Source organism: Rhododendron vialii, chromosome 2a (genome assembly GCF_030253575.1).
Source record: "Rhododendron vialii isolate Sample 1 chromosome 2a, ASM3025357v1".
In the NCBI taxonomy this organism is placed as follows: domain Eukaryota; kingdom Viridiplantae; phylum Streptophyta; class Magnoliopsida; order Ericales; family Ericaceae; genus Rhododendron; species Rhododendron vialii.
Genome location: NC_080558.1, coordinates 17,520,272 through 17,542,078, shown reverse-complemented (window position 1 = coordinate 17,542,078; position 21,807 = coordinate 17,520,272). Strand labels below are relative to the sequence as shown.

General features: G+C 37.0%; 1 protein-coding gene and 1 pseudogene across 4 annotated transcripts; both read right to left on the bottom strand.

Moving 5' to 3' along the window:
• Window positions 1-1,297: 1,297 nt before the first annotated feature.
• On the bottom strand, window positions 1,298-15,832 carry LOC131311281 (cysteine-rich receptor-like protein kinase 10). 4 transcript variants are annotated; one of them, XM_058338683.1, is made up of 9 exons: window positions 15,640-15,832; window positions 13,346-13,690; window positions 7,529-7,666; window positions 6,977-7,107; window positions 6,463-6,673; window positions 5,559-5,796; window positions 5,183-5,333; window positions 2,955-3,324; window positions 1,302-1,434 (listed from the first exon to the last, which is right to left on the bottom strand). In XM_058338683.1, the coding sequence occupies exons 3-8, from the start codon at window positions 7,581-7,583 to the stop codon at window positions 2,971-2,973; spliced, it is 1,140 nt and encodes a 379-aa protein (XP_058194666.1). In that variant the 5' UTR covers window positions 7,584-7,666; window positions 13,346-13,690; window positions 15,640-15,832; the 3' UTR covers window positions 1,302-1,434; window positions 2,955-2,970. The 4 variants fall into 4 exon arrangements, with proteins under 4 accessions (XP_058194644.1, XP_058194666.1, XP_058194649.1 ...); XM_058338661.1 differs by lacking the exons at window positions 13,346-13,690; window positions 15,640-15,832 and adding an exon at window positions 8,195-9,126 and having other exon boundaries at window positions 1,298-1,434; XM_058338666.1 differs by lacking the exons at window positions 13,346-13,690; window positions 15,640-15,832 and adding an exon at window positions 8,195-9,126 and having other exon boundaries at window positions 1,337-1,439.
• A 3,102-nt stretch (window positions 15,833-18,934) lies between these two features.
• LOC131318270 (small nucleolar RNA snoR100) lies at window positions 18,935-19,050 on the bottom strand (annotated as a pseudogene).
• Between the last annotated feature and the right edge of the window lie 2,757 nt (window positions 19,051-21,807).

The following is a 21,807-nucleotide window of genomic DNA, read 5'->3' as shown; positions in this document are numbered from 1 at the left end:
TTAGAATACGTTTTTTTATTAAATTTTTATTTTGATTTTTATTTTCCTCTGGCCATTATTTTGAACAGATAAAGAATAAGAGGAGGGAGGGGCAAAACAGGTAAAATGAAGGGAGGAATATGGGTATTTTGGTAATTGACCACAAAATGGGAAAAACCAATAATCCGAAAAACTCCTCCAGGCTTGATTTTGGTTTTTTGCTTCTAAACCAAAAATCCAAAATCCATTCTCAAAATGGGATGCCAAACACCCAAAATGGGAAAATGAGAATCTGAAAATGCAAAAATCAAGTTGCCAAACACCCCCGTCCTCTTTGAGGTTTTGGCTTTTCCCATTTTATGTCGAATTACCAAAATACCCTAACTATTCTTATCTATTTACCAGTTTTGTCCTCCCATGATTTCTGCCACATGCTGCACGGAATTGGAAGGGAAGGAGAAATGGAACTTCTCCATTTGCTCAGGCTCTGAAATTGTCCTTGCACATCGCATATGGCAAAAAAAAAATACTAGTACTACAAAAAAAAAGGAATAAATAAATATTCATATATCTTTTATCACAATAATAAAAGCCAAGGGCAACTTGGTAAAAAATCAATCCACAATGCATTTTTATCATTCATCCACCAAACACTAATACTATTCCAACTACATTGTGCACATATCTCTCAAATACTCCTCCATACTCAAAAACATATTCTATTCATAATCCAAAAAGCTAAAAAGGCAAAAAGCTAAAAATAAAAAGCCAAAAAATAGGCTCCCAAATACCTCATCGCAAAGACAACTAAATCCCAGAGGTTCCGTAAAGTATACTTCTAGGCCCCGTTTGATAAACGGATTGGAGGATGAGATTGGATTGCTAAGGTGATAGTATTAGTAATACTGTGTTTGGTTTCCAAAATTGGTCCGGATTGGTAGTCCCATGGGATGAACAATCCGGCCCATAGGGGTATCAATACCTCTTGGGATTTGGTATTCGTAGTCCAATCCCGACCCATTCTCATTACTAATTCCTTCTCATTACCAATTTCTTCTATCAATCCAATCTCATAATCTAATTCGATCTCAAACAAATATGATATTAATAATTCTATCATCTAGTCACATCCTAAACAAACATACTCATTACCAACCTCTTCTCATTACCAATCTCATCTCATTACCAATCACAATCCTAATCTCATCTCCTTACGAATCACATCCATCTATCTCATCTCATTACCAATCTCAATCCTAATATCATCTCCTTACGAATCTTATCCATCTATCACTGTTATCAAACGGGGTCAGTCCTTCGGTCTGCGTACTTGTAACATTTAGCTCCACGATGTCAACACCTTATTAGGTATTTCACAAAATTTCAGGACTCCATCCTGGGATTTTGTGCAATACATCTGAAGTTGAGAAGTGTAAGCTGATGTGACTTTTTGATCTGCACTAGAATAAAATCAACAGAGACAACGTAAGCGATATATTGCAGAATATAACTTCAACATCAATCAGAATAAATTTTCATATGAACACATCCAATATCGAGTTGACTTTTACTTTAATAGTTTACAAAAAATATAATTCAGCGTGGTATATTAAGCTAAATCAATATTCTCTCCGTCCCTTTTTTAGAATTCAATATTTCATTTTGGACTGTTCCTTAATAATTGTCTATTTTGTAAAATTAATGAGAGAAAAGTTGATAAATTTTTCATTTTGCCCCTAAAAGTATATTCCATTTTAAAAAGTTAGTAAGTAAAAATGTGATGATGTGTTTTTATAGAGGGTAAGAAGAAAAAATGGAGGTAAAAATTAATGTGAAAGTTATAATGATGATGTCTTTTTAATAAGTTGGAATTACAAAGTTGAACACTTAAAAAGAAACGGAGAGAGTATCTCATAAACAAGACGGAGAAAGCTACAGTGCACAGTGTGAATCATAGAAAGATTACATATATTTTGGTGTAGTTATTGGTCTATCGTTGTCGTACCAACAAAATATCTACAAAACATGTAATTAACTAATTTCCTGAAGAATAGTGATTAAGCCTGAGATAAAAAAAAATTGTTGTAAATTCAATGTACTTCTAGTTTAATTTGGAGAATGAATGGAAGTTTGAGCTTCAATTCTTTGCACTAGATTAACTAGAAGGCAATAAAAGGGTTACGAAAACAAGACAGAAAGAGTAGGGTTTTGATTCAACCTCCCCCACAGTACGAATGTGATGAAACCTAGGGTTACCATTCAAAACAGAGAACAGGCCACCTTTAGGGAAACGATCCCAAACGAGAATCGCCAAGAAGATTCACAAGAGTACAAGACTCATTCTCCGTAAATACTATCACAACATAGTGTGGATTGTCTCACTGATTTGCCCCATCTCAGAGTAAGAATCATTCGATGGAACGATCCGTCTAACGTCTTATAGTCCATCTCAGAATCTATCTTGAAGCCTTGAACATTATTGTATAATGATGCTTGATGTCATGAATACAAACACGATATGAAGATTGGAAAAAATAGTAACTTTCATAAACTATGAACCATCCAAAGTTAAACAAACAATGTTGAACGAACAACAATAGAAAACTATACAATTATAATACTTGGAGAGGCATTCTCGTTACCCTAGCTGAAGAGATCGCCTGCTCATGACGGAGAGGATCTTCACGAGATTGAAGGTCGAAACCATGGATTGTTGATAGATCTTCTCCATTTTCATGTTCTTCTTTCTTCTCTAGCCTCAGAACCCCTAAAAACGACTTACAATTTCTTTTTATTGGTCCAGACCTAAAAATTACCTAGAACGTCAAAGCGCGTCATGTATGGTTTGTTATTACAAAAATGGTCAAAGATGTGGACCATAGCCCATGATTCTCCATAAAAAGTAAAAATAAAAAACAAGCCAAAAAAGAATAGCAAACAAGAAAAATGATGCCGATATGACGATTATCACTGACCTTTCATTGTCAGAAATCAACGAGGATGTAACTCAGTAATCGAGGCGTCATCTACAGACATGCATGCGGATTTAGGTTTTGAATGGTTGGACTCCATTACTGTAGAATAACACTCCCCTAGAACTAGCTGTTGTGGACCAACACTACTACGTATAAAAAATGCTGGTTCCGAAGGCATGGGAAGAGTGAGGGAGGAACTCTTGACCATCATAACAACTGAAGCCATGGTTGGTCTATCGGCTATGTTTTCCTGAACACATAGCAGCCCAATGTGGATACATCTCATTATCTCGCAAATAGAGCTCGAATTAGTACTCAATGTTGGGTCTATGAGGTTTGCGCCATGCCCTTCTATCCAACATTTCCAAGCCTGCAATTGTTCAGCATGTGTAATGACTAAAAAGCTTCTTGACATGTAAAATTTCATGGGATTTGTTTTTTTGGTATTGTAACTCATTATCACACAAAAGTCTACATGAGTGATTTTTTAAAAGAAAATCAACCACGTAATGTTACTAATAGCTTGCGCATAAACATTTCGAGCAACGTTGATAGACTCCTCCAAAATATTGCGTCAATGATATACATATTACATACATATACATATATACATAAATATATGCATATATACATGGGGCGTTTATAGAGGGGGAGCAGAGTAACTGTGTATACGACCTTGTGGGCTCCAGAAAGTTTAGTAGCCCAGCCACAAAAGTAAGTCTAGGATACAGAACCAGGTTGGGCAGTGGTGAACATTTTGACTACTACAGAAAAAGATGCGGGCAACATCATGGTGACTCAAACCTTGTGAAGATGAGAGGGCGTAAATCTGGTCAGTTTGTAACACCCGTCTCACATAAAATCTGCATGGATGTAAATCTGGTCAGTTTGTAACACCCGTCTCACATAAAATCTGCATGGATGATCCGGGATATAACCATGTTAGGTACTACTAGTAACTTGAGCTTAATAGGTTCCAACAAGTTATTGAGCCAGTAGTCAGTATCAGGCATTATGGGTACATCCAATCTTCCGCAATGGCGAAAGCAGAAAATTAACCAAAGAAAATGAAGTGGGCACACTATAAGGTGGTGTACCTTAAATAGCATTTCCCAACAAAGAGTGGCAGAATAGTTCACATTGGGAGAGAAAATCCAATGGAGAATTCGCTGGCAAAATAACCAATTGAAACTTGAAAGGAGCACAAGGAATCTTGTTGAAATATATAAAGAAAGGAGAGGCTAGCTAAATGACCAATCCATATTAGGTTCTTTGAGCATGTCTTCCTCTATCAAGGCAATTCTTTCTTTGGTTCTTTCATATTAGAGGTTCTTTGAGTTTGTCGTTTTTTATACAGGCAATTCTTTCTTCGGTTCTTTCGTATTAAAGGTTCTTTGAGAGAGACTACAACGAAATTACAGCTTGAAAGCCATTGAAACAGCGAGGGAAAAAGAACCCTCATATGCCCTATATGACCCCGCTAAGATAGATTTTCAAAACGATAAATGGGTTTTCGATCGTTTGGGATTTTTGAAAAGATATTGAGACTTGAGAGAGGTTTTTGTGAAAGGTTGCAACACTTTTTCACCTGAGTTGTACTTTATTTGAATAGTTATAACACCCATTGAATTGGAAACTGTTGATGCGGAAGGAAAGTGTCTTTTGGGAAGAGATGTGAAACATGGTGTGCCGACAAGAGGCCTGATCTTGCCTAATTACTTGCATTTAAAAGGCTTGATTCTTCCTAATAAGTGTCTTCAAAAGGCATGATCATTCTTGTTGTGTGTCCACTAAAGACATGACCTTTCATAAGTCTATAAATAGACCCTTAGTAGATTCATTCAACACACCTTAAAATTCCAGATTGAATTGCTCTCTCTACACATTCTTTCTAGAATTTTAAGTATACCTATATTTTGTTATTTTGTAGAAATAGAATATAAAACTTGGTTCTTTTACCTTTGTCGATCTAGTGGATATTCTATGTCTTCGTCTGTGCAAATGCACACAGGAATAACTTTGAGTTCGGGATTTGTTGTATCTGGAAGTCGGATTTGCTATAACCCAACAGACCATCTAGTGGGGGCAACTACTGTCTTTAGGAAAACGACTCGCCTCAAAGATGGGATAGATAACACTATTTTCCAATTCAAGAAGATGGGAAGTCCAAAATCCTCCATTTATCCAATGTAACTAGTGATTTTTTAGGGAGATTCGATCATACTTACATAGCTTAAAAGGTCCTCTACATTCTCTCCATTCTGGAAACAGCTGTTCTTCTGACCAGTCACGATTTCCAGAACTAATACGCCAAAGCTAAAGACATCTGACTTAACTGAGAATTGGCCGTGCATTGCATACTCTGGAGCCATATACCCACTGTAATTATTAATGCACTTGTAAGTAAGATAAGAAAGTAATATGTTCAAATTCTCTAAAGCACCTAGTTTGGCTTCTTAAAATTGATCTTATTCAAAGGAAATTTGGTACCAAGTTGTTTTGAAGAATTTTAAAAAGCTTGCCAAAACAATTTGGAAATGAACAATAGGTTTTCAACCAGTTATGTTGATAACAATTGTGGGGGTGAGTAGAAACAAAACTTACTAGGTCCCCACGATTCGATTTGTATTCCCTTCAGTTTCATCAAGAACAAACAATCTTGCCATGCCGAAATCTGATATTTTCGGGTTCATTTCTGCATCTAACAGTACGTTGCTAGCTTTGAGATCACGATGGATGATCCTAAGTCGTGAATCTTCATGCAGATATAAGAGTCCGCGAGCAATGCCTCCTACGATCTTGTAGCGTCTATCCCAATCCAACTGTGTGCGCTTAATGGGATCTACAAATGTGTATATATGTATGGCTTAATTACAACTAAGGGCAGTGTAATAATGCAAGAAAGAACATAAATAAAGGACGATATTATGCTACTCCCTCTGTCCTCATTTGTTTCTCTTTTTTCGAGTATGCACAGATACAGAATTATCTATGTTGTCTAATATATTTCGGATTACATGTTTTGAAAATGTTGTCTACATGTCAAGAAGTAGTTGAGTCTTTTTTGTGTAATTAATTATTTATGGACCAGATTCAATGACATGACAGAAGACAAACAGGTAGAGACGGAGGGGTAATGTTATTAACAGGCGATGAGATTGGCAAGTGCATCATCAACTTATGCTTACATGTCGCACCGTTGCATGACACCGATTCTCATTTATCTAAAGAACAATGAGATGAAAATTAGTAAATACTACCTCTGTCGTATTCTCTCTGTCCTTTATTGGAAATTTGCGCCATTTTTTTTTTTGGGGTAAAAATATGAAGAAACTTTTGCATATAATTCCTTAACTTTTTGCATATCTCAATTAGTTTTTAAGTTGCAGCAAAACATATTATAAATTAATGCGCGGAAGTGGTTTACTTTTTCATTCAAAACATGACAGACTTCAAAAAAGGACAAACAACAAGGGATGGATGGAGTATCATTTCTCACAAACATTACCAAATATGGATTGATCAAGGCTGGAATTGGTCACAAACTCATAGATGAGAAGCCTTTCTTTGCCTTCCAAGCAAAAACCAAAGAGCTTAACCAAATTCCTGTGGTTAAGCTTGGCCACTAGCCTAGCCTCATTCTTAAACTCTACTTCTCCTTGTCCGGAATCCATAGACAGCCTCTTCACAGCTATTTCTTGTCCGTTCTGAAGTCTACCCTGAAAGTACAACAGAACTATTCTAGTTGTAAAATATCTATGGAAACCGTAGTGGAATTTAAAGAAACAAATGTCCAGAGGTGCCTTCTTTTATATTATATATGGATGATTCGATTCGCAAGGACCCTGATAGGGAATCATTTGATCATCATTCTCTGAGGAAGAAGCAAAATGTAATATACGGGACCGCAGTTGGAAATCTTGGTGAAACACTAGGATAAAACCAGCTTCAGCTAGAAGAATTTTAGCTTTTCTTTCTTAACAGAAGGGACATATTCTCTTTATATGCGAATGTTCAATTACCTTGTAAACGGCACCGAATCCACCTCTTCCAATTTTATTGTCATCACAGAAGTTATCTGTTGCAATGCTAATGGTATGAAAGCTGTACTGCAAGGATTCCACGGTGCTAATTCTATCCCCAGCTTCAGAAACTGAACTTACAAAAAAGAAATAATTAAGATGATATTCAAGTAATTTTGTGGTAACTTCTTCAATTTTTTTTGTCTTTCTGAAGTCAAACTTGTGAGATAGCAATGTTGTTGCTCCGGTTTGGAATTGTTTTGGCACCATATTAAATCCAGACTAATGCATTGAACCCACCTCATTTATTTGGATCAGTATGTCATATTTGACAAAATCAAAGTTATTGTCAAATTTGACAACAAAAAAAGAAGAAGACATTTTGACCCACTTGTGGACATGAATTGTACCGAAGCCTCCTAAACTATGACTTTGAAGGCCAATATAGCAACGATTAGATTTGCTCATATGCAGTAAACTAAAAAAATAATAATCACTGCTGCAATGGGATAAGAAATTCATAAAGGTCTAGAGACACCAAATTAGACTTACCATGGACTTCATCCTTTGGCATCCTCTGCTTCCACTTCCACAAATATATCAACATCGTGAAAACAATGAGTGCTATCACAGAAGTAACGGTTGAAACAACAATAAAAATGACTGTTCGACTTCTAGTGACATCTATTCCTGCGAAAACCAGAAATTCATGAAATTTCCATTTTTGCCATGGTTGTAACAAAGTGCATGTAGATATGCTGTTTTGTAGACAAATGAATTGCGTTGTAAATCTGCTGCGACAAACTTGAGATAAATCTCGGCAATTGGAGCCCAAGATGGCCCAACTCGTCATACATGTAAGGCAATATGCTAGACCTTCTTTTAATTAATTTTTCTTTTTGGGTAGGATATAGCAACTTGGAAACAATAAAATTAGGTTCCTAAAGATCGAATCGGTCGTACGGGGCATTATTTTATTTTTTTACGTCGATATTTGGCAATGTTACATCTGGATAATGTGGTGAGATTGAGCATTACATGTTCTGCGTATTTGATTGACGAACTAGTTTACCATCGATACTCAATCACGCGGTGGACTCGGTCCTCTGAAGCTTAAAAAATTTGATCACAACTGCGCCACCCGATTCCCCTTAAACTACCTTAGGCCTTGATACTGCTATTAAAAACCATGATCGGAGGAAAAAGATTATCTTATACCTGGGGTTGAATCTACTGGAGGGGGTGAATCAACGGAAGGGGGTGAATCAACGGGAGGGGGTGAATCAACTTGAATCTCCCTAAAAAAAAAAAATTTGTCGAACTGCAAATTACAGCTGGGTGTAAGAATCCTCCCGCCTTCGCTCCCTCTAATATAGCTCGGAATATCAGCCAAAATTATCTCAAGGCAATTACTACAATCCTGTTCAGATAAATCAGGCGTGCACTGCATAAGTCCATTTACAGTTAGGAAATCCAGACCGGTCTCTATTCCCGTTGCAAACTTTTTACGTGTCCCCCCGGAAGCCCCTTCGCTAATGAGTCTCTGAAACAAGGTGCTCAAAGCTTGATTGTATTGAGTCACGTTCGGAGCTTGTTGGGTGCTTCCAATTAACCGTGTGGGATCAGTTGATGTTGTGCCATTAATGGACTCGTTCGAGTATCGTACCATACATAAGTCGTACCATCCAATGGCCATCTTGCTATTGGGACAAACTTGTGTGATATAACTCGTGGAGTTATTGATACAACCACGACAAGTGTCGAGGTCAGCATCTCCTCTGCAAAGCACAATTGCGCTAACTCTGTCAGGATTTTCGCCCAAGGAAGAACTGTAAAACCCATAGCTATCAGTGTTTGAGGAAAGAGAGGATAGGAGGGTGTTGAGGTTTGTCTGATATGAATTGTTAGTTGTGTAGTTACCAAATCCCGGAAAACAGTCAAAGAACAGGAAATCAGGCTGGGAAATGCTGAGACCAACAACGTTTATGAGAATATGAGAGAGTAAGACTAGGTTTCTCCATGAACCCATTTCATTTAAGTTTTGAAAAGGTTTATGGAGAAGTGTTGAATGACAAGGAAGCCATATGGACAGATTGTCAAAATAAAGAAAACCTAAGAAATAAAGATGCTTAGGATCAAATTATGTAGTATAAGATTAAAGATTGATGGAATTATAAGGAAGCATTCAAAGTAAAAACTGGCCATTGGAGGAATAATGAATCTTAACACAAACGAGAGAGAGTTGACTCTAAACTTGACATCTCATCACATAGACCTATGGTCTGTAGTTTCCAAAATTCAATAATAGTGGTGGGTGTTTTCTGCAACTTTAAATTTATAAGCAACAAAAGCTAACACCAAAAATGAAATCCTGCATCATTTTTTGTTGATTTTTTTAATCCAAAATGTCCTTTTCAAATTTTGCAAAAATAAATGAAAACCCACAACACCAAAGTCTTCAGACTCAATTAATCAACGAAATGGCACCTATTGTTGTTAAAGCATGTTATTTTAGTAGATTCATTTTGATATAATAGGGGACCCTTCCGCCGGTCGGCTCCCTCACCTCAACAAGCCCTCTGTCACAAGTCATTTGACGACGATGCATGGTTATAAATCCTCTAACATATTCGAAATTTTGCAAAGGATCGCCTTTTTGCTATCACGTAGATTAACTTAACAATAATTAATCGAAATTAATTTGATCTTGTTAACCTAGTTTCTTTGATTATGCATGAACAAAACTAATAACAAAATGCATGTATAACACAGGTAAACGTGAAAAACTCCAAGGCCGGGGAAAAAACTAATGCTTTGTTTGGAACTTGTGGACAGTGAGGGATGATAATGGAAAATAATTAAGAAAGAAAATGTTAGAAAAGAAAGGAGAAAATTTTACTATTCCTAGAACGGTGTTTTGCCATTTTCTCTTCTCTTCTCTCAAGCCAAACAAGGGAAGAGAAAAAATTAAACTTTCTCTCTGTTTCCCTTCCTTTCCACATTTTCCAAACAAAGCATAAGGGAGGGATGAAGGCACTGTATGTGGGGTGGATAGGGGGAGTCACAAAAGCACACAAGATAGAGACAAGTATTTATATTGTTTGACTGGAATACCCGCTCCACATAGAAAAATAAAAACTCCATTTATTAATATTTGGAGGTGCTATACACTCAATGACCTTCTCTCTTAGCTCTAGCTCTCTCTATGTTTTCACTCACCTCGCCACAACACATTGAGTTATATAAAGGCCAAGGCGTTAACCAGCAAGTAAAGAGGAGAGCAGAAGTGAGGATCGACCAACAATTGATCCTATTGGACAAACAGAAGAAAAGAAGCTGGGCTAGCCCGAACTATTGGAAGGGTCCTGCGGTTCCAGAAGGTCTTTTATATATTCAAACACTCACACTGTCACATTTGCCTCACTACACACCCACTTTTATAGTAGTTTATAGAATAAAGAGGAACAAGGGTCATTAAAGCAAAGGCTTCAAGGGACACAATGCAGGGGAGGCCTCATGTGACTTGAGGCTGGGGTTAAATGGTTCGGACCCCAAAACTATAATCAAGTTGATGAACAATTGAGCTTGAGTGAGACTAAATAAGCATGTACTTCTCTAGAACTCACAAGGGGTTTCGCAATCTAGGTCAGAAACATGTTGCGCGATGTTATTAGACGATCAGTGCGGCAAAAGATGGCCCAATTTTGTATACAAGTAAAGAAATGCACTGTACTTTCATTCAATGAAATTTTTGCAGGACATAGCAACTTGGAAATAGTAAAATTAGGTCCCTAAATATCGTATCCCTCGTGGCGAGGAAATTTTCATATTTTGTTGAATGTCGCTATTTGATACCATTACATCCGGATGGAATGGAGGGACTAGACATTACATGTTGTACCTATTGGTTTGTATATAATTCACGAAATGGTTTATGACCGGTGCTGACCATTACAGTTGACTCATACTTTCTGACCAGTGTTCTAAATCAAGAAATTAATCGCTAGCGGGGCCTATCCGATTAGGTTCGACTAACGATTAATCGCCGATTACTAATTAATATGCATCGATTAATCGCCAATTAATTCAATTAATCGCCCGAAGGTGGCCGACCGCCCGACTTGTGCCTAGCGACTTTTAGAACATTGTTTCTGATTGTAGTGATTTTGAAAATTTTCACACTCAAAGCACCCGATTTCCTATGCGCAGAGTTCAACACTCCTAATAACCTGACACAGTGATAATCACATTTACATACCCACAACAGTGCTATTTAAAACCATAATCCCAAGGAAAAAGATTATTCTATACCTGGTGTGGCAACAACCGGAATCTCACCAAAGATAAGTTTTTTCTCATATCAAAAATTACAGCTAGGTGTAATTTTCAGCTATAACTTCCTCAACGAAATTGCTACATTATTGTTTGGGCAAATTAAGCATGCACTGCATCACACCGTATATAGTTTGAAAATCCAGACAAGTATCCCTTCGCAGCCTTTCGATGAGTCCCATCAGATGCCGCTTGGCTACTAAGTCTGTCCAACAAGGTGCCCAAAGCATGATTAAATTGATCCACAATCGATGCATGTTGGGTGCTCCTAAGATAGGACATGGGATAAATTGATATTTTGCCAATAATAGACTTGATCGAGTATCACAACATACGTAAGTCGTACCATACGATGGCCTTATCACTATTAGGACAACCCTCTGTGAGCTTACTAGTGGAGTTACCGATATAACCACGACAAGTGTCGACGTCAACGTCTCCTCTACAAAGCGCGCAATAGCATTAAATCTTGCAAGAACTTCACCCTATGAGGAACTATAAACCCGTAGCTATCAGTGTTTGAGGAAAGAGAGGCTAGGAGGGTATTGAGGTTTGTCTAATAAATACTATTAGTTGTGTAGTTACTATGAGAATGTGAAAGACGAAGACAAGGTGTCTCCATGAACCCAAGAAATTTAACTTACAAAATTGTTTGAGGAAAAAGGATTGAGGCTATTGCTTTGTGATATTGGAATCTAAACCAATGTTGTTAAGGAGAAATGTGGAATTGCAAGGAAGCCATATGGACAGATTTTTGAAATAAGGAAACCTTGGAAATAAAGATGCCTAATGGAGCAACTTAACTAGTATAAGATTGATGGAGTTAGATTAATAGGAAGCATTCAATTTAAAATGTACTTGGAGGAATGATGGATCTAACTAATTGAATGAGTAGTTGACTCCGAACTTTATCATCTTCTCCCATTGGCTTTTAGGTCTGCTATTTAGAAAGTTCAATAATAATGGTGGGAGTATGATGCAATTTTAAATAAAACCATAGTCCTAAAATCAGCCTCCATATAGTCTGACAAAAACCTGCATTGTACGTTGTTTGTTAAAAATGTCTTTTTTCAAATGAAAGTAAAAAAATAAATGAAAACCAACACCCCTAACATCTCCAATTTCAATTGATTACAGACTTCTAATCATGGCCGTAGTAGAAGTAAATCTAAACTTTGGATAAACGTTGGCTACTCTGCATGTCAGAGCAATTAAAACTCAAGATGGCCCAATTTGATGTACAAGGCAATATATACTAGACCTTCTTTTAAATAACTTGTGATATATGGGACATATGTCGCAATTTGGAAACTATAAAGTTAGGTCCATGAAGATCATAACAATCATACGGGGCAATTTTTTTTATTTTGTGTGCGTTGTGCAGTTATTTGATATTGTTAAATCTAGTGATTTTGGTGATACAGAATATTACATGTTTTGTGTGTATTGGTTCCAAGTTGATTCATGAACTGATATACGAACAATACTCAACCATTGTGGTTGATGCTCTAAAGCGAATGGCAGACCTATTGTGGGGCCAGAGGGATCCCCAACCTCACGCAAAAGGAATTAAGTATAGTCAACGAAATTCTATTCAATTCAGAAAAACCATAAACCTTAATCGTAACTGAAGGTATGATCAATCTTTACTTGGAGCACACTAAATATAGTGATTAGTGAATGATACTATTGGATGATACCAATACAAGTTATTCGATGATAGTAGCAATATCTCGTGATTAATTCTTCAATTTATGAAAATCATTATACAAACATTCAAAGGACTTGATTTACTTTTTAAAAGTCCTCGTACGAAATTTCTCTCTCATGATTCTGCTCCCCTCTACTTTGATTCATATATTGTTCCGCCTGTGTCTAAAGTTTCTTTTGGTAAGTGATTTCAAAAGAATTCAAGACCGCGACACCCGATTCCCTATACTTATTGTTCATCAACACTCCTACTAATAATCCTACACCACCACAATCAACTCGATACTACTGTTTAGAAAATGATCGAAGGAAGAAGATATGTTGTACCTGGTAATGCATTGACTTGAACTTCTTCAAAGAAAGGTCGATTCTCAAAGTTCAAATAACAGCTGGTAACAATCTGCCCGCCATACTTCCCGCCAAAACAATGCAAATATTAGTCATAATCTTCTCAAGGCAATCACTACAATCCTGTTCAGACAAACCAGGTGTGCATTGCATTAGCCCATATATTGTCTGGAAATCCAGACCGGTCTTGTTTCCCATTGCAAACTTCCGAAGGGTCCAACCGGACACTGCTTGGCTAATGAGTCTGTTCATTAAGGTTCTCAATGCAAGATTGAATTGATCCACGCTGGTACGACAATTCTAGAGGTCAATAATCAATCTCCTCTGCAAAGCACAATTGCATTTTAACATTGTTAGGATTTTCACCAATAGAGGAACTATAAAACACGTATGTATCTGTGTTGAGATTTGCTTGATATATACTGTTAGTTGTGTAGTTACCGGATCCATCTATGCATGAGGAGAGTGTTACATGGTCTTGGGTAGAACACAACCCAAAAGCTAGTTATTGAAATAAGGGTGCCTTCACGCTTATATTCTTCATATTACTTTGGTACCTAAGCGATGTGGGACTTCACTTCACACCCTCCCTCACGCCTATCGAACTCACTCGGTAGCACTTGCCGCGTGCAGGCCAGGGACACGCACCCTACCCATCCTTGGCATACCCAGCTTTGATATCATGTTACACGGTCTTGGGTAGAACTCAACCCCAAAAACTAGCTATTGAAGTGAGGGTGCCATCACGCTTATATTCTTCATATTACTTTGGTACCAAAGAGATGTGGAACTTCGCTTTACAAAGAGTATGAAATCAAGCTGGGAAATGAGAATATTAAAGAGCTAGATAACGTTTCGCCACGAACCCATTTCATTAAAGTTTTGGAATGTTTGAGGAAGATGGGTTGAGGCTATTGCTTTGGACATTGGATTGTGACCCAATATTCTCATATATTTTGTTATGGACAAATGTTGAATTGCAAGGAAGGTTATATAGACAGACTGTCGAAAGAAGGAAACAATTTACTATTAGAATTACAGATCAAAAAGTATATATATTAGAATTAACGATGCCGATTTGATCAATTTATTATGTAGTATAAGATTGATGGAATTAGATTAGTAAGAGACATTTAAACTACAAATTTATTCGAGAAATAATGAATCTTAAGTCAGTGGACGAGAAGATTTTTGTTGTATTATTATAAGAAAGGATGGGAGTTGACTCTAAACTTCATATCTCCTCACATTGATCATAAGGTCTATCAATAGTTGTGTAAATTCCCTAACAGCAGGGGGAGTTTGTTTCAATTCAAGATAGGGAAAGTCTATTATCACTCCCATCTTTACAACCACATGTACAACATACGTAGGTGGCACCACCACCTAAGCTCCTTGGGCCCCACTATAGGTGGCAATCTTAACCCAAACCCATTAACCGCCCATTCTGCCCAATTACAACCCACCCAAAGCCGCCCATATATGATAAGGTTTCTACTTAGGTTACCCCAAACCAACCCATTTATATAAATGGGTTTACGAGGGTCTTAAATGGGTTATTAATGGGTTGGAGCACAGGTTCATTGGGTCGTAAGCAAAAGGTTGCGGAGGCATGAGTTTCATTGGGTCCAAAACGAGTTCATGGGTTTAATGGAGTTGTATTCAACCCGCCCATATCTAACCCATTCATTCATGACCCACATCTAACCCGAGAATTGCATCAACCCGCCCATTTGCCGCCTCTAGGCCCTACCATTAAACCAAACCAAAGAAACCAGAAAAATACTTCCCTTTCTCTCATCCTATAACTCCCTGTCACTGAAAACGTCTCCAAACATGGAATTCCAAATGCAATAAGAGAAGTCCAAATGCAAAAAAAAAAGTAAAGTAAAGTAAAGTTCCAAATACTACAAAATAGTAACGTCCCCATCCTATTTTTCCAACTGCAGATTAGGATAATAGAAGGACAAGCACTGTAAATACACAAGTTTTTCATAATTCACAGCAAAAAAACTAAAACGAAATGAGGCAAAACAACAAAGAATTTATATTGAACCTTAAAGCTCCAAAAACCTCCCAATGAAGGCTAGATACAAAGATTTGCCTTCAACATATACCCAAACACAGGATATTGAGAGTTACACACACTCACGCAAAAAGAACACAGGACTGATAATGAAAAATCCCAAATCAAAGTACCAAAAAGGCAAAAATAATAAGGGCAATGAAAACTCAAAATCAATGTAACAGAAATTGTGTTGGAATAAACATACCCATTTCAGTGAATCTCTGTCTTCATATTAACTTCTTCTGTGAGAGAGCTTGTAGAGTAATCAGTAATGACAGATAGTTTTGGAAGGAAAGAAATTTTCGACCGAGAAGATAAAAGGAGGAAATAGGTTTGGGCGTGAGGGGAAGGAAATTCGCTGTGTTTTCTTTTTTCCGTGGAAAATTTTGCTTTGTTGCAATTATAAACGGGGGGCTCACGTACCCAATCATCAATTTGCACTCTCATTTTTAATTTTCGTACTTATGTTTTTTTGTTGTTTCAAAGGCTTTGAAAAACGCTTTCACATTCTCGCTCACGCTCCCGCATTTACTCGCTCACTGAGAATGACAATATATACCGAACAAATGGATACCTGAACCAAATTATTTTATTTTTTCCGAACCGTAACCGATTTTTTTCCCATGTGTATGATTATGGTAAAGGCAATGGAAAACCGATCGAGTATCGGTTCGGTTATGGTTTAGCTATTATCTGATCCGAACCGAAATAAGAAAACTACGAAAATACCTTCTTCTTTTTTTTGATCCGCACGAAAATACCTTATACATCTAAATTGTTTAGGGTTCAAATCAGTTTTACGAAAACTGTATGGGTGCCCATATGTACCGATCACATACATATGGGTCCGTGAGACCCACCTACGGGTCTGACTCTGATCTATTCATTATTTTAGAAAAAAATATTTTGTGGAATTGGGTCAATAATATCGGTAAGTACTTAATTTAGACATTCAATTCTTGTTTCAAAAACATGTCTCTCTCTATTTTTTTTTGAACAAAAAATTGGATGCAAGGATTAAGCACTTACCAATATTATTTTGAGTTCATTTTTTACCCAGTTCCATAAAAAAAAAATTTCAAAAAAATGAACAGAACAGATCTGTCATGTGTGACCCATGTGTAATTCAAAAAAATGAACAGAACAAATCTGTCATGTGTGACCCATGTGTTGGTGCAACGACTCATGTCAACGGACCAGCTCAACTCTTAGCCTAATTACGTGGCTGAGATTAACCTCAAGTTACATAGTATTTACTCGTGTTTTCTTATATAATACATCCACTTTCTTTTTCTCTACACAGTGGGTCACATATATGAATCCATCCGTACATTCGATACCCATAACAGTTCTCTCAGTTTCATATTTCCATTCAAACATTCACCCACACCCCGCCACAACCCCAACCCCATCATCTGCAACCCCTTCCTCTTCTCTGTCCATTGTCATCGTCAATCATCAACACATCGTCGGCGATCATCACCAATTGATAAAATTCAAAACCAGCGAGCCCTATATGACTCCAAGTCGAACAACCGCAGGCAACAATAAGCATAGGTACATCTCTCTCTCGGCGATGTTTTGCACATTGCGGCAAGGTTTGCAAATTCCGACCATTTTTCAGCGACATTAAGTAGCTCTGATCGTCCATGTTCTGGTAGATTTCAGTTGTGATTGGCGAGGTGGAGAGGATCCATATTTGTAATCAATTTTGCATTTGTGCCATTTTAGAAAAAAAATGGCACCCCATTGGAGCATGAAGTTCTATAAATGGTTTCAAATTAGAACCAAAAACTTGTTTTCCATCACCTTTGGAGTTGCTCTAATGGACTTTCCCTTAAATATCTTTCCACTCTTACTTTTAGTCCACTATTCCGTTTCGAAAATGCTACTCACACAACCTCTCAAGCACAACATCTCACACAACCGCTGACGTCATGCTAACGTCAGCGCAAAACGACGTTGTTTTGCTTAAAAAAAAACCAAGTCGCATACTGTCACGCCTTTCCCTTCCCCTTCCTTACCCTGTTTGACAGAAAAAATCCCCTTCTCAGTTCCCCACCACCACCGGCGACCACCCCAACCTACTTCCCATCACCACCGGCGACCACCGCAACCCAACCCCCCAGCGCTCCCCCAGCGCCGTAGGCCACACAAATCCAAAATGATATAGACTCGCACCAAACCAAGACACAAAAAACACAAACGGAAAAACCAAAACGAAAAAAATAAAAAAACTAGTAAGAATGAGAAATTGCACAAAATTGCAGAGAGAAAGAGAGAGATTCTCAAATATGCATTTTAAGTTTCGTGGCATAGAGATCCAAAACCTCATAAAATTCCCATCCCCAACACGCAAATGAGAAAAAAAAAATAACAAATTAAAAAATTATTTAAAAAACCAGAACGAAATTGTGCGAAATTGTTTAGAGAGAGAGAGAGAGAGTGTGTGTGTGTTCGTGGGTGACCAGATCTGCCATTTTGATGAGGCCTTTGAGCCTGGAATCGTTCTTGATGTTGATGCGGTGGAATTCGATGCGGTCGGCCCACGGGACGAATGCCTCGACCAGTTCGAGGAGGTGCTTGATCTTGTCGCTGCAGTCGCCCACCGCCAGCACCTTGTGTGGTGTCTCCGCCATCAGCTTCTCGTCTGGGAGGGGATCTTCTCTGTCAAATTGGGAAAAGAAGGTGAAGGGAAAGTGAAAGACGTGACAGTACGCAACCTGTTTTTGTTTTTTTTTTTTAAAGCAAAACGACATCGTTTTACGATGACGTCATGCTGACGTCAGCGGTTGTGTGAGTTGTTGTGCTTGAGAGGTTGTGTGAGTAGCATTTTCGATTCCCTTTTTTGATGTTCTAAAATGTTTGTCCTTCGTAGAAAGTCAAGATTAGAATTTAAAATTTTTAATTTTCTAAATCTATCCTCATAAATATCTATCAATGTTCTTCAATTGAGTTAGAGCCTCCGTTCCACTTAACTTTTAGCACTTTTTGGAGGTTTTGTCCTAATTTTAAAACAATTGTGTTTGTTAGTTTCACCAAACTTTTGTAGATTAATGATTCATCTCAACGAGAAGAATCAAAAAAATAAATTTTATGTAATTTTACCCAAATATTTTTAGAAATATCCATTTTTATTTTTATTTTTTTTTGCTGAAAAGTGGTTATCTCCCAAAATATTTGAGTAAAAGTAAATATTTTTTACTTTTCTGATTCCTCTTATCAAGACAATTAAATCAATAATTCACAAAAATGTGGCGCAAAACTAACGAACGCGAATTTTTCTAATAAGGACAAAACCTTCAAAAAGTTCTTTTAGCTTGGTGGAGCAACACCCAAGGGGCAGTAAAAGAAATACAACAACAACAACAATAAAACCCAAGTAGTTCCCAATTATTGGGGTTATGGGCAAGGAAAAATTGGAGACAGATCTAACTTTTGACAATATGTACAAAGTAGCTGCTCTCAGAATACTATTGAAATAGTGGTCCTCCTATACCTATTTTGCTGTGGAACCATACTCCCAAATCAAAGCTAAATGGTATCAGAGAGGGCAGGCCAAAAGACCCAATTCAATTTATGTGCACATTACCATCAAACCATGCTTCCTTCATTGATAATTCAGATCTTCAGTTTGCACAATAGTAAAAGAAGTACTAAGAGCATCTCCAGCCTTGATTCATTTTAAGACCCAAACTCAAAATTTGGGTAAAATAATGAAAAAACTCATCTCCAATCATGACCCAAACCCTATCCCATTTTTGGGTTTTACCCATTTTCCCCCCCAAATTTGAGACAAACCAAACTCATCCATTTTTCCTCTCTCTCTCTCTCTCTCTCTCTCTCTCTCTCTCTCTCTCTCTCTCTCTCATTGTAGATACAGATTCACACCCACACCTCATTGTATGTTCATGTCTCGAAACCTAGTCCCGCTCTAGCTCCTTCGATTCGCTCCACGACGCTCTCAAGCTCAACGATGCCGACATCTCCCTTTGTTACGACTCATCGAAAAACAGCCCCAACGACTTCCATCTCATCTCTTCCAACCTGCACGTGAGACTTTCGAAGCTTTGCCGAAGCTGCGTTGGAGCTGCTGATCTGAGGATTCTCTCTTGTCTTATTTACATGAATGCCATTGGGTATTTAAAAAAATGATAAATTTGGGTCAAAATAGGATTTTGCCATTGAAGATGCTTCTACCCAAAATGAATTTTTTTTCAAAATTTGATCCAAATTTGAAGAACGGACAGTGTAAAAACCGGAGATGCTCTAACACCTTAAAATTTGTTTTAAAGTGAAATCATTGCATGTAATTTTAAATAGTTTATCACCTTTCGGAACTTACAATGAGAAATGGAGAGAGTATACAACAAAATCCAATCTATAACTTCTAAACAGAATTTCACATTACAGCTTGTTTGTCAACGTTTTCACTCTAAAACGTATCTTTCAATTAATCTTTTTTCAAAAGATATAAATTTTTACACTATATTTCGTCAAGTAATTGGAAAAGTATAAAAACAAAGACCAAAGTAAAAAAATAATTCATATAAACGACGAAAGAAATTCAAAATTTGGCTTTTTCGATCTTTTGGGTCTTTACTCTTCACAAAAATCCAAAGTTTTCTCTTCACCCATCTTCCAAATACTTTCCTAAATTTTGATTATGAGTTATTCATATAGAAACTAAAGGTATGTTTAGTTCGATAGAATCAAAATTGGAATGCAATGGTCATTCCAATAACATACTTATTCACATGTTTGGTTTACCATTAAATGATGGAATAATTAATCATTCCAAAAGGAATCAGTATTCACCTTAGTAAAGGAATTGTCATTCAACTAAAAAAACAAAGGATCGGAATTGTCGTTTCATTTCTTTGTTATACCAAAATTACTAGTTCCACTCTAAGATTCACTGTTGTCACTCCGAAAATTACTATTGCCACTCTGAACATTACTATTGCCACATCATTCTATTGCGAATGAGGATGACTATTCTAAGCATAGCCAAACTTGAGAATGAGAATGAATATTCCAATCTCATTTTCTCTAATTCTCATTCTCATTCTAAGTTTTTTTTTTCCGTTGACTTTTTAAATATATAAAGTATTTAGAACAACAAAAATTGTCCTAATGTAATACATTTTAAAACTGAAGGTATAAAAAAGTAAACGGTACCTACTTGAATAAATAAATTACGTTAATCCTTCGTCATCAATGGGATTACTTTGGATTTGATTGATATACAGATCGATTAATAAATTACGTTAATCCTTCGTCATCAATGTTGTGCGACAGAGGTCATGTATTAATAATTAAACGGTACCTACTTAAATAAAATACTCTACATTATAACCCATAAAGAATGAAGGATAATACTAGGATATCCCCTCTTGTCTGAGGTCTTGTTTTTTTTATTTTTCGCCAACTCTATTTAGCTTTTGATCCTAATTTTACACTATCTTTTAGATTCATCTTCCCAATACAATAAGGGATCCAAAAAATTAGAATAGAATCTAATCTTTCTTTTTTTTCAATCAATAGAAAAGATCATTTTACATCAGATATAAAGCACATAGTACAAACTCAGGATACTACATCAATTGTGAGAGTCCACGAGACAATCAAACTCAAAAACTCAACCAATTCAAGAAACAAGCAAAGAAAGTCAGGATACTACATCAATTGTGAGAGTCCACGAGACAATCAAACTCAATAACTCAACCAATTCAAGAAACAAGCGAAGAAAGTCTTTCTAAGGGAAGAACACCCACACACAGGTGGGGATACTCGAACTCTTGACCTCCTTGTAAGATGCAAGAGTCCTAACCAACTGAGCTAGTTCCAGTTGGTTGAATTGAATCTTTCAAGAACTAAAAAAAGACAAACAAAAGGCACTTCGCTAAAATTTATGAAGCCCACCCTAACTTTCTCCATCTACCACACAAGTCGACTTCTCTATTAGGCCTATTCAGCGGATGGACCGATCTGCCTAAACCGTTTAAACCGACCAAACCGAACTGCCAATGAACCAAACCGAGGTAGGTTATGGATCCTAATATAACAATTCTGGTGGATGATGATCAGTTCAGTTCGGTTGGCGGTTCAAACCGAACTGTCTGCTCAAAAAAAAAAAATCAAAACATCGTAAGAAGACTAAAAGACAAAAACATATAGAAAATCCTAATCTAAAATTCCAAATTGCTTGGACAGACTCATCCTAAATTACTCATATGTCGGTGACTAAGTGTTCTTTTTGTTCACAATCTATTTCTTGGAGGAATACCCGATCAAATAACCTATAATTCTCAGTAATGTTGTTGGTTTGGGGGATGATGTAATAGTTTATCTTTATACTTGTTTGGACTTT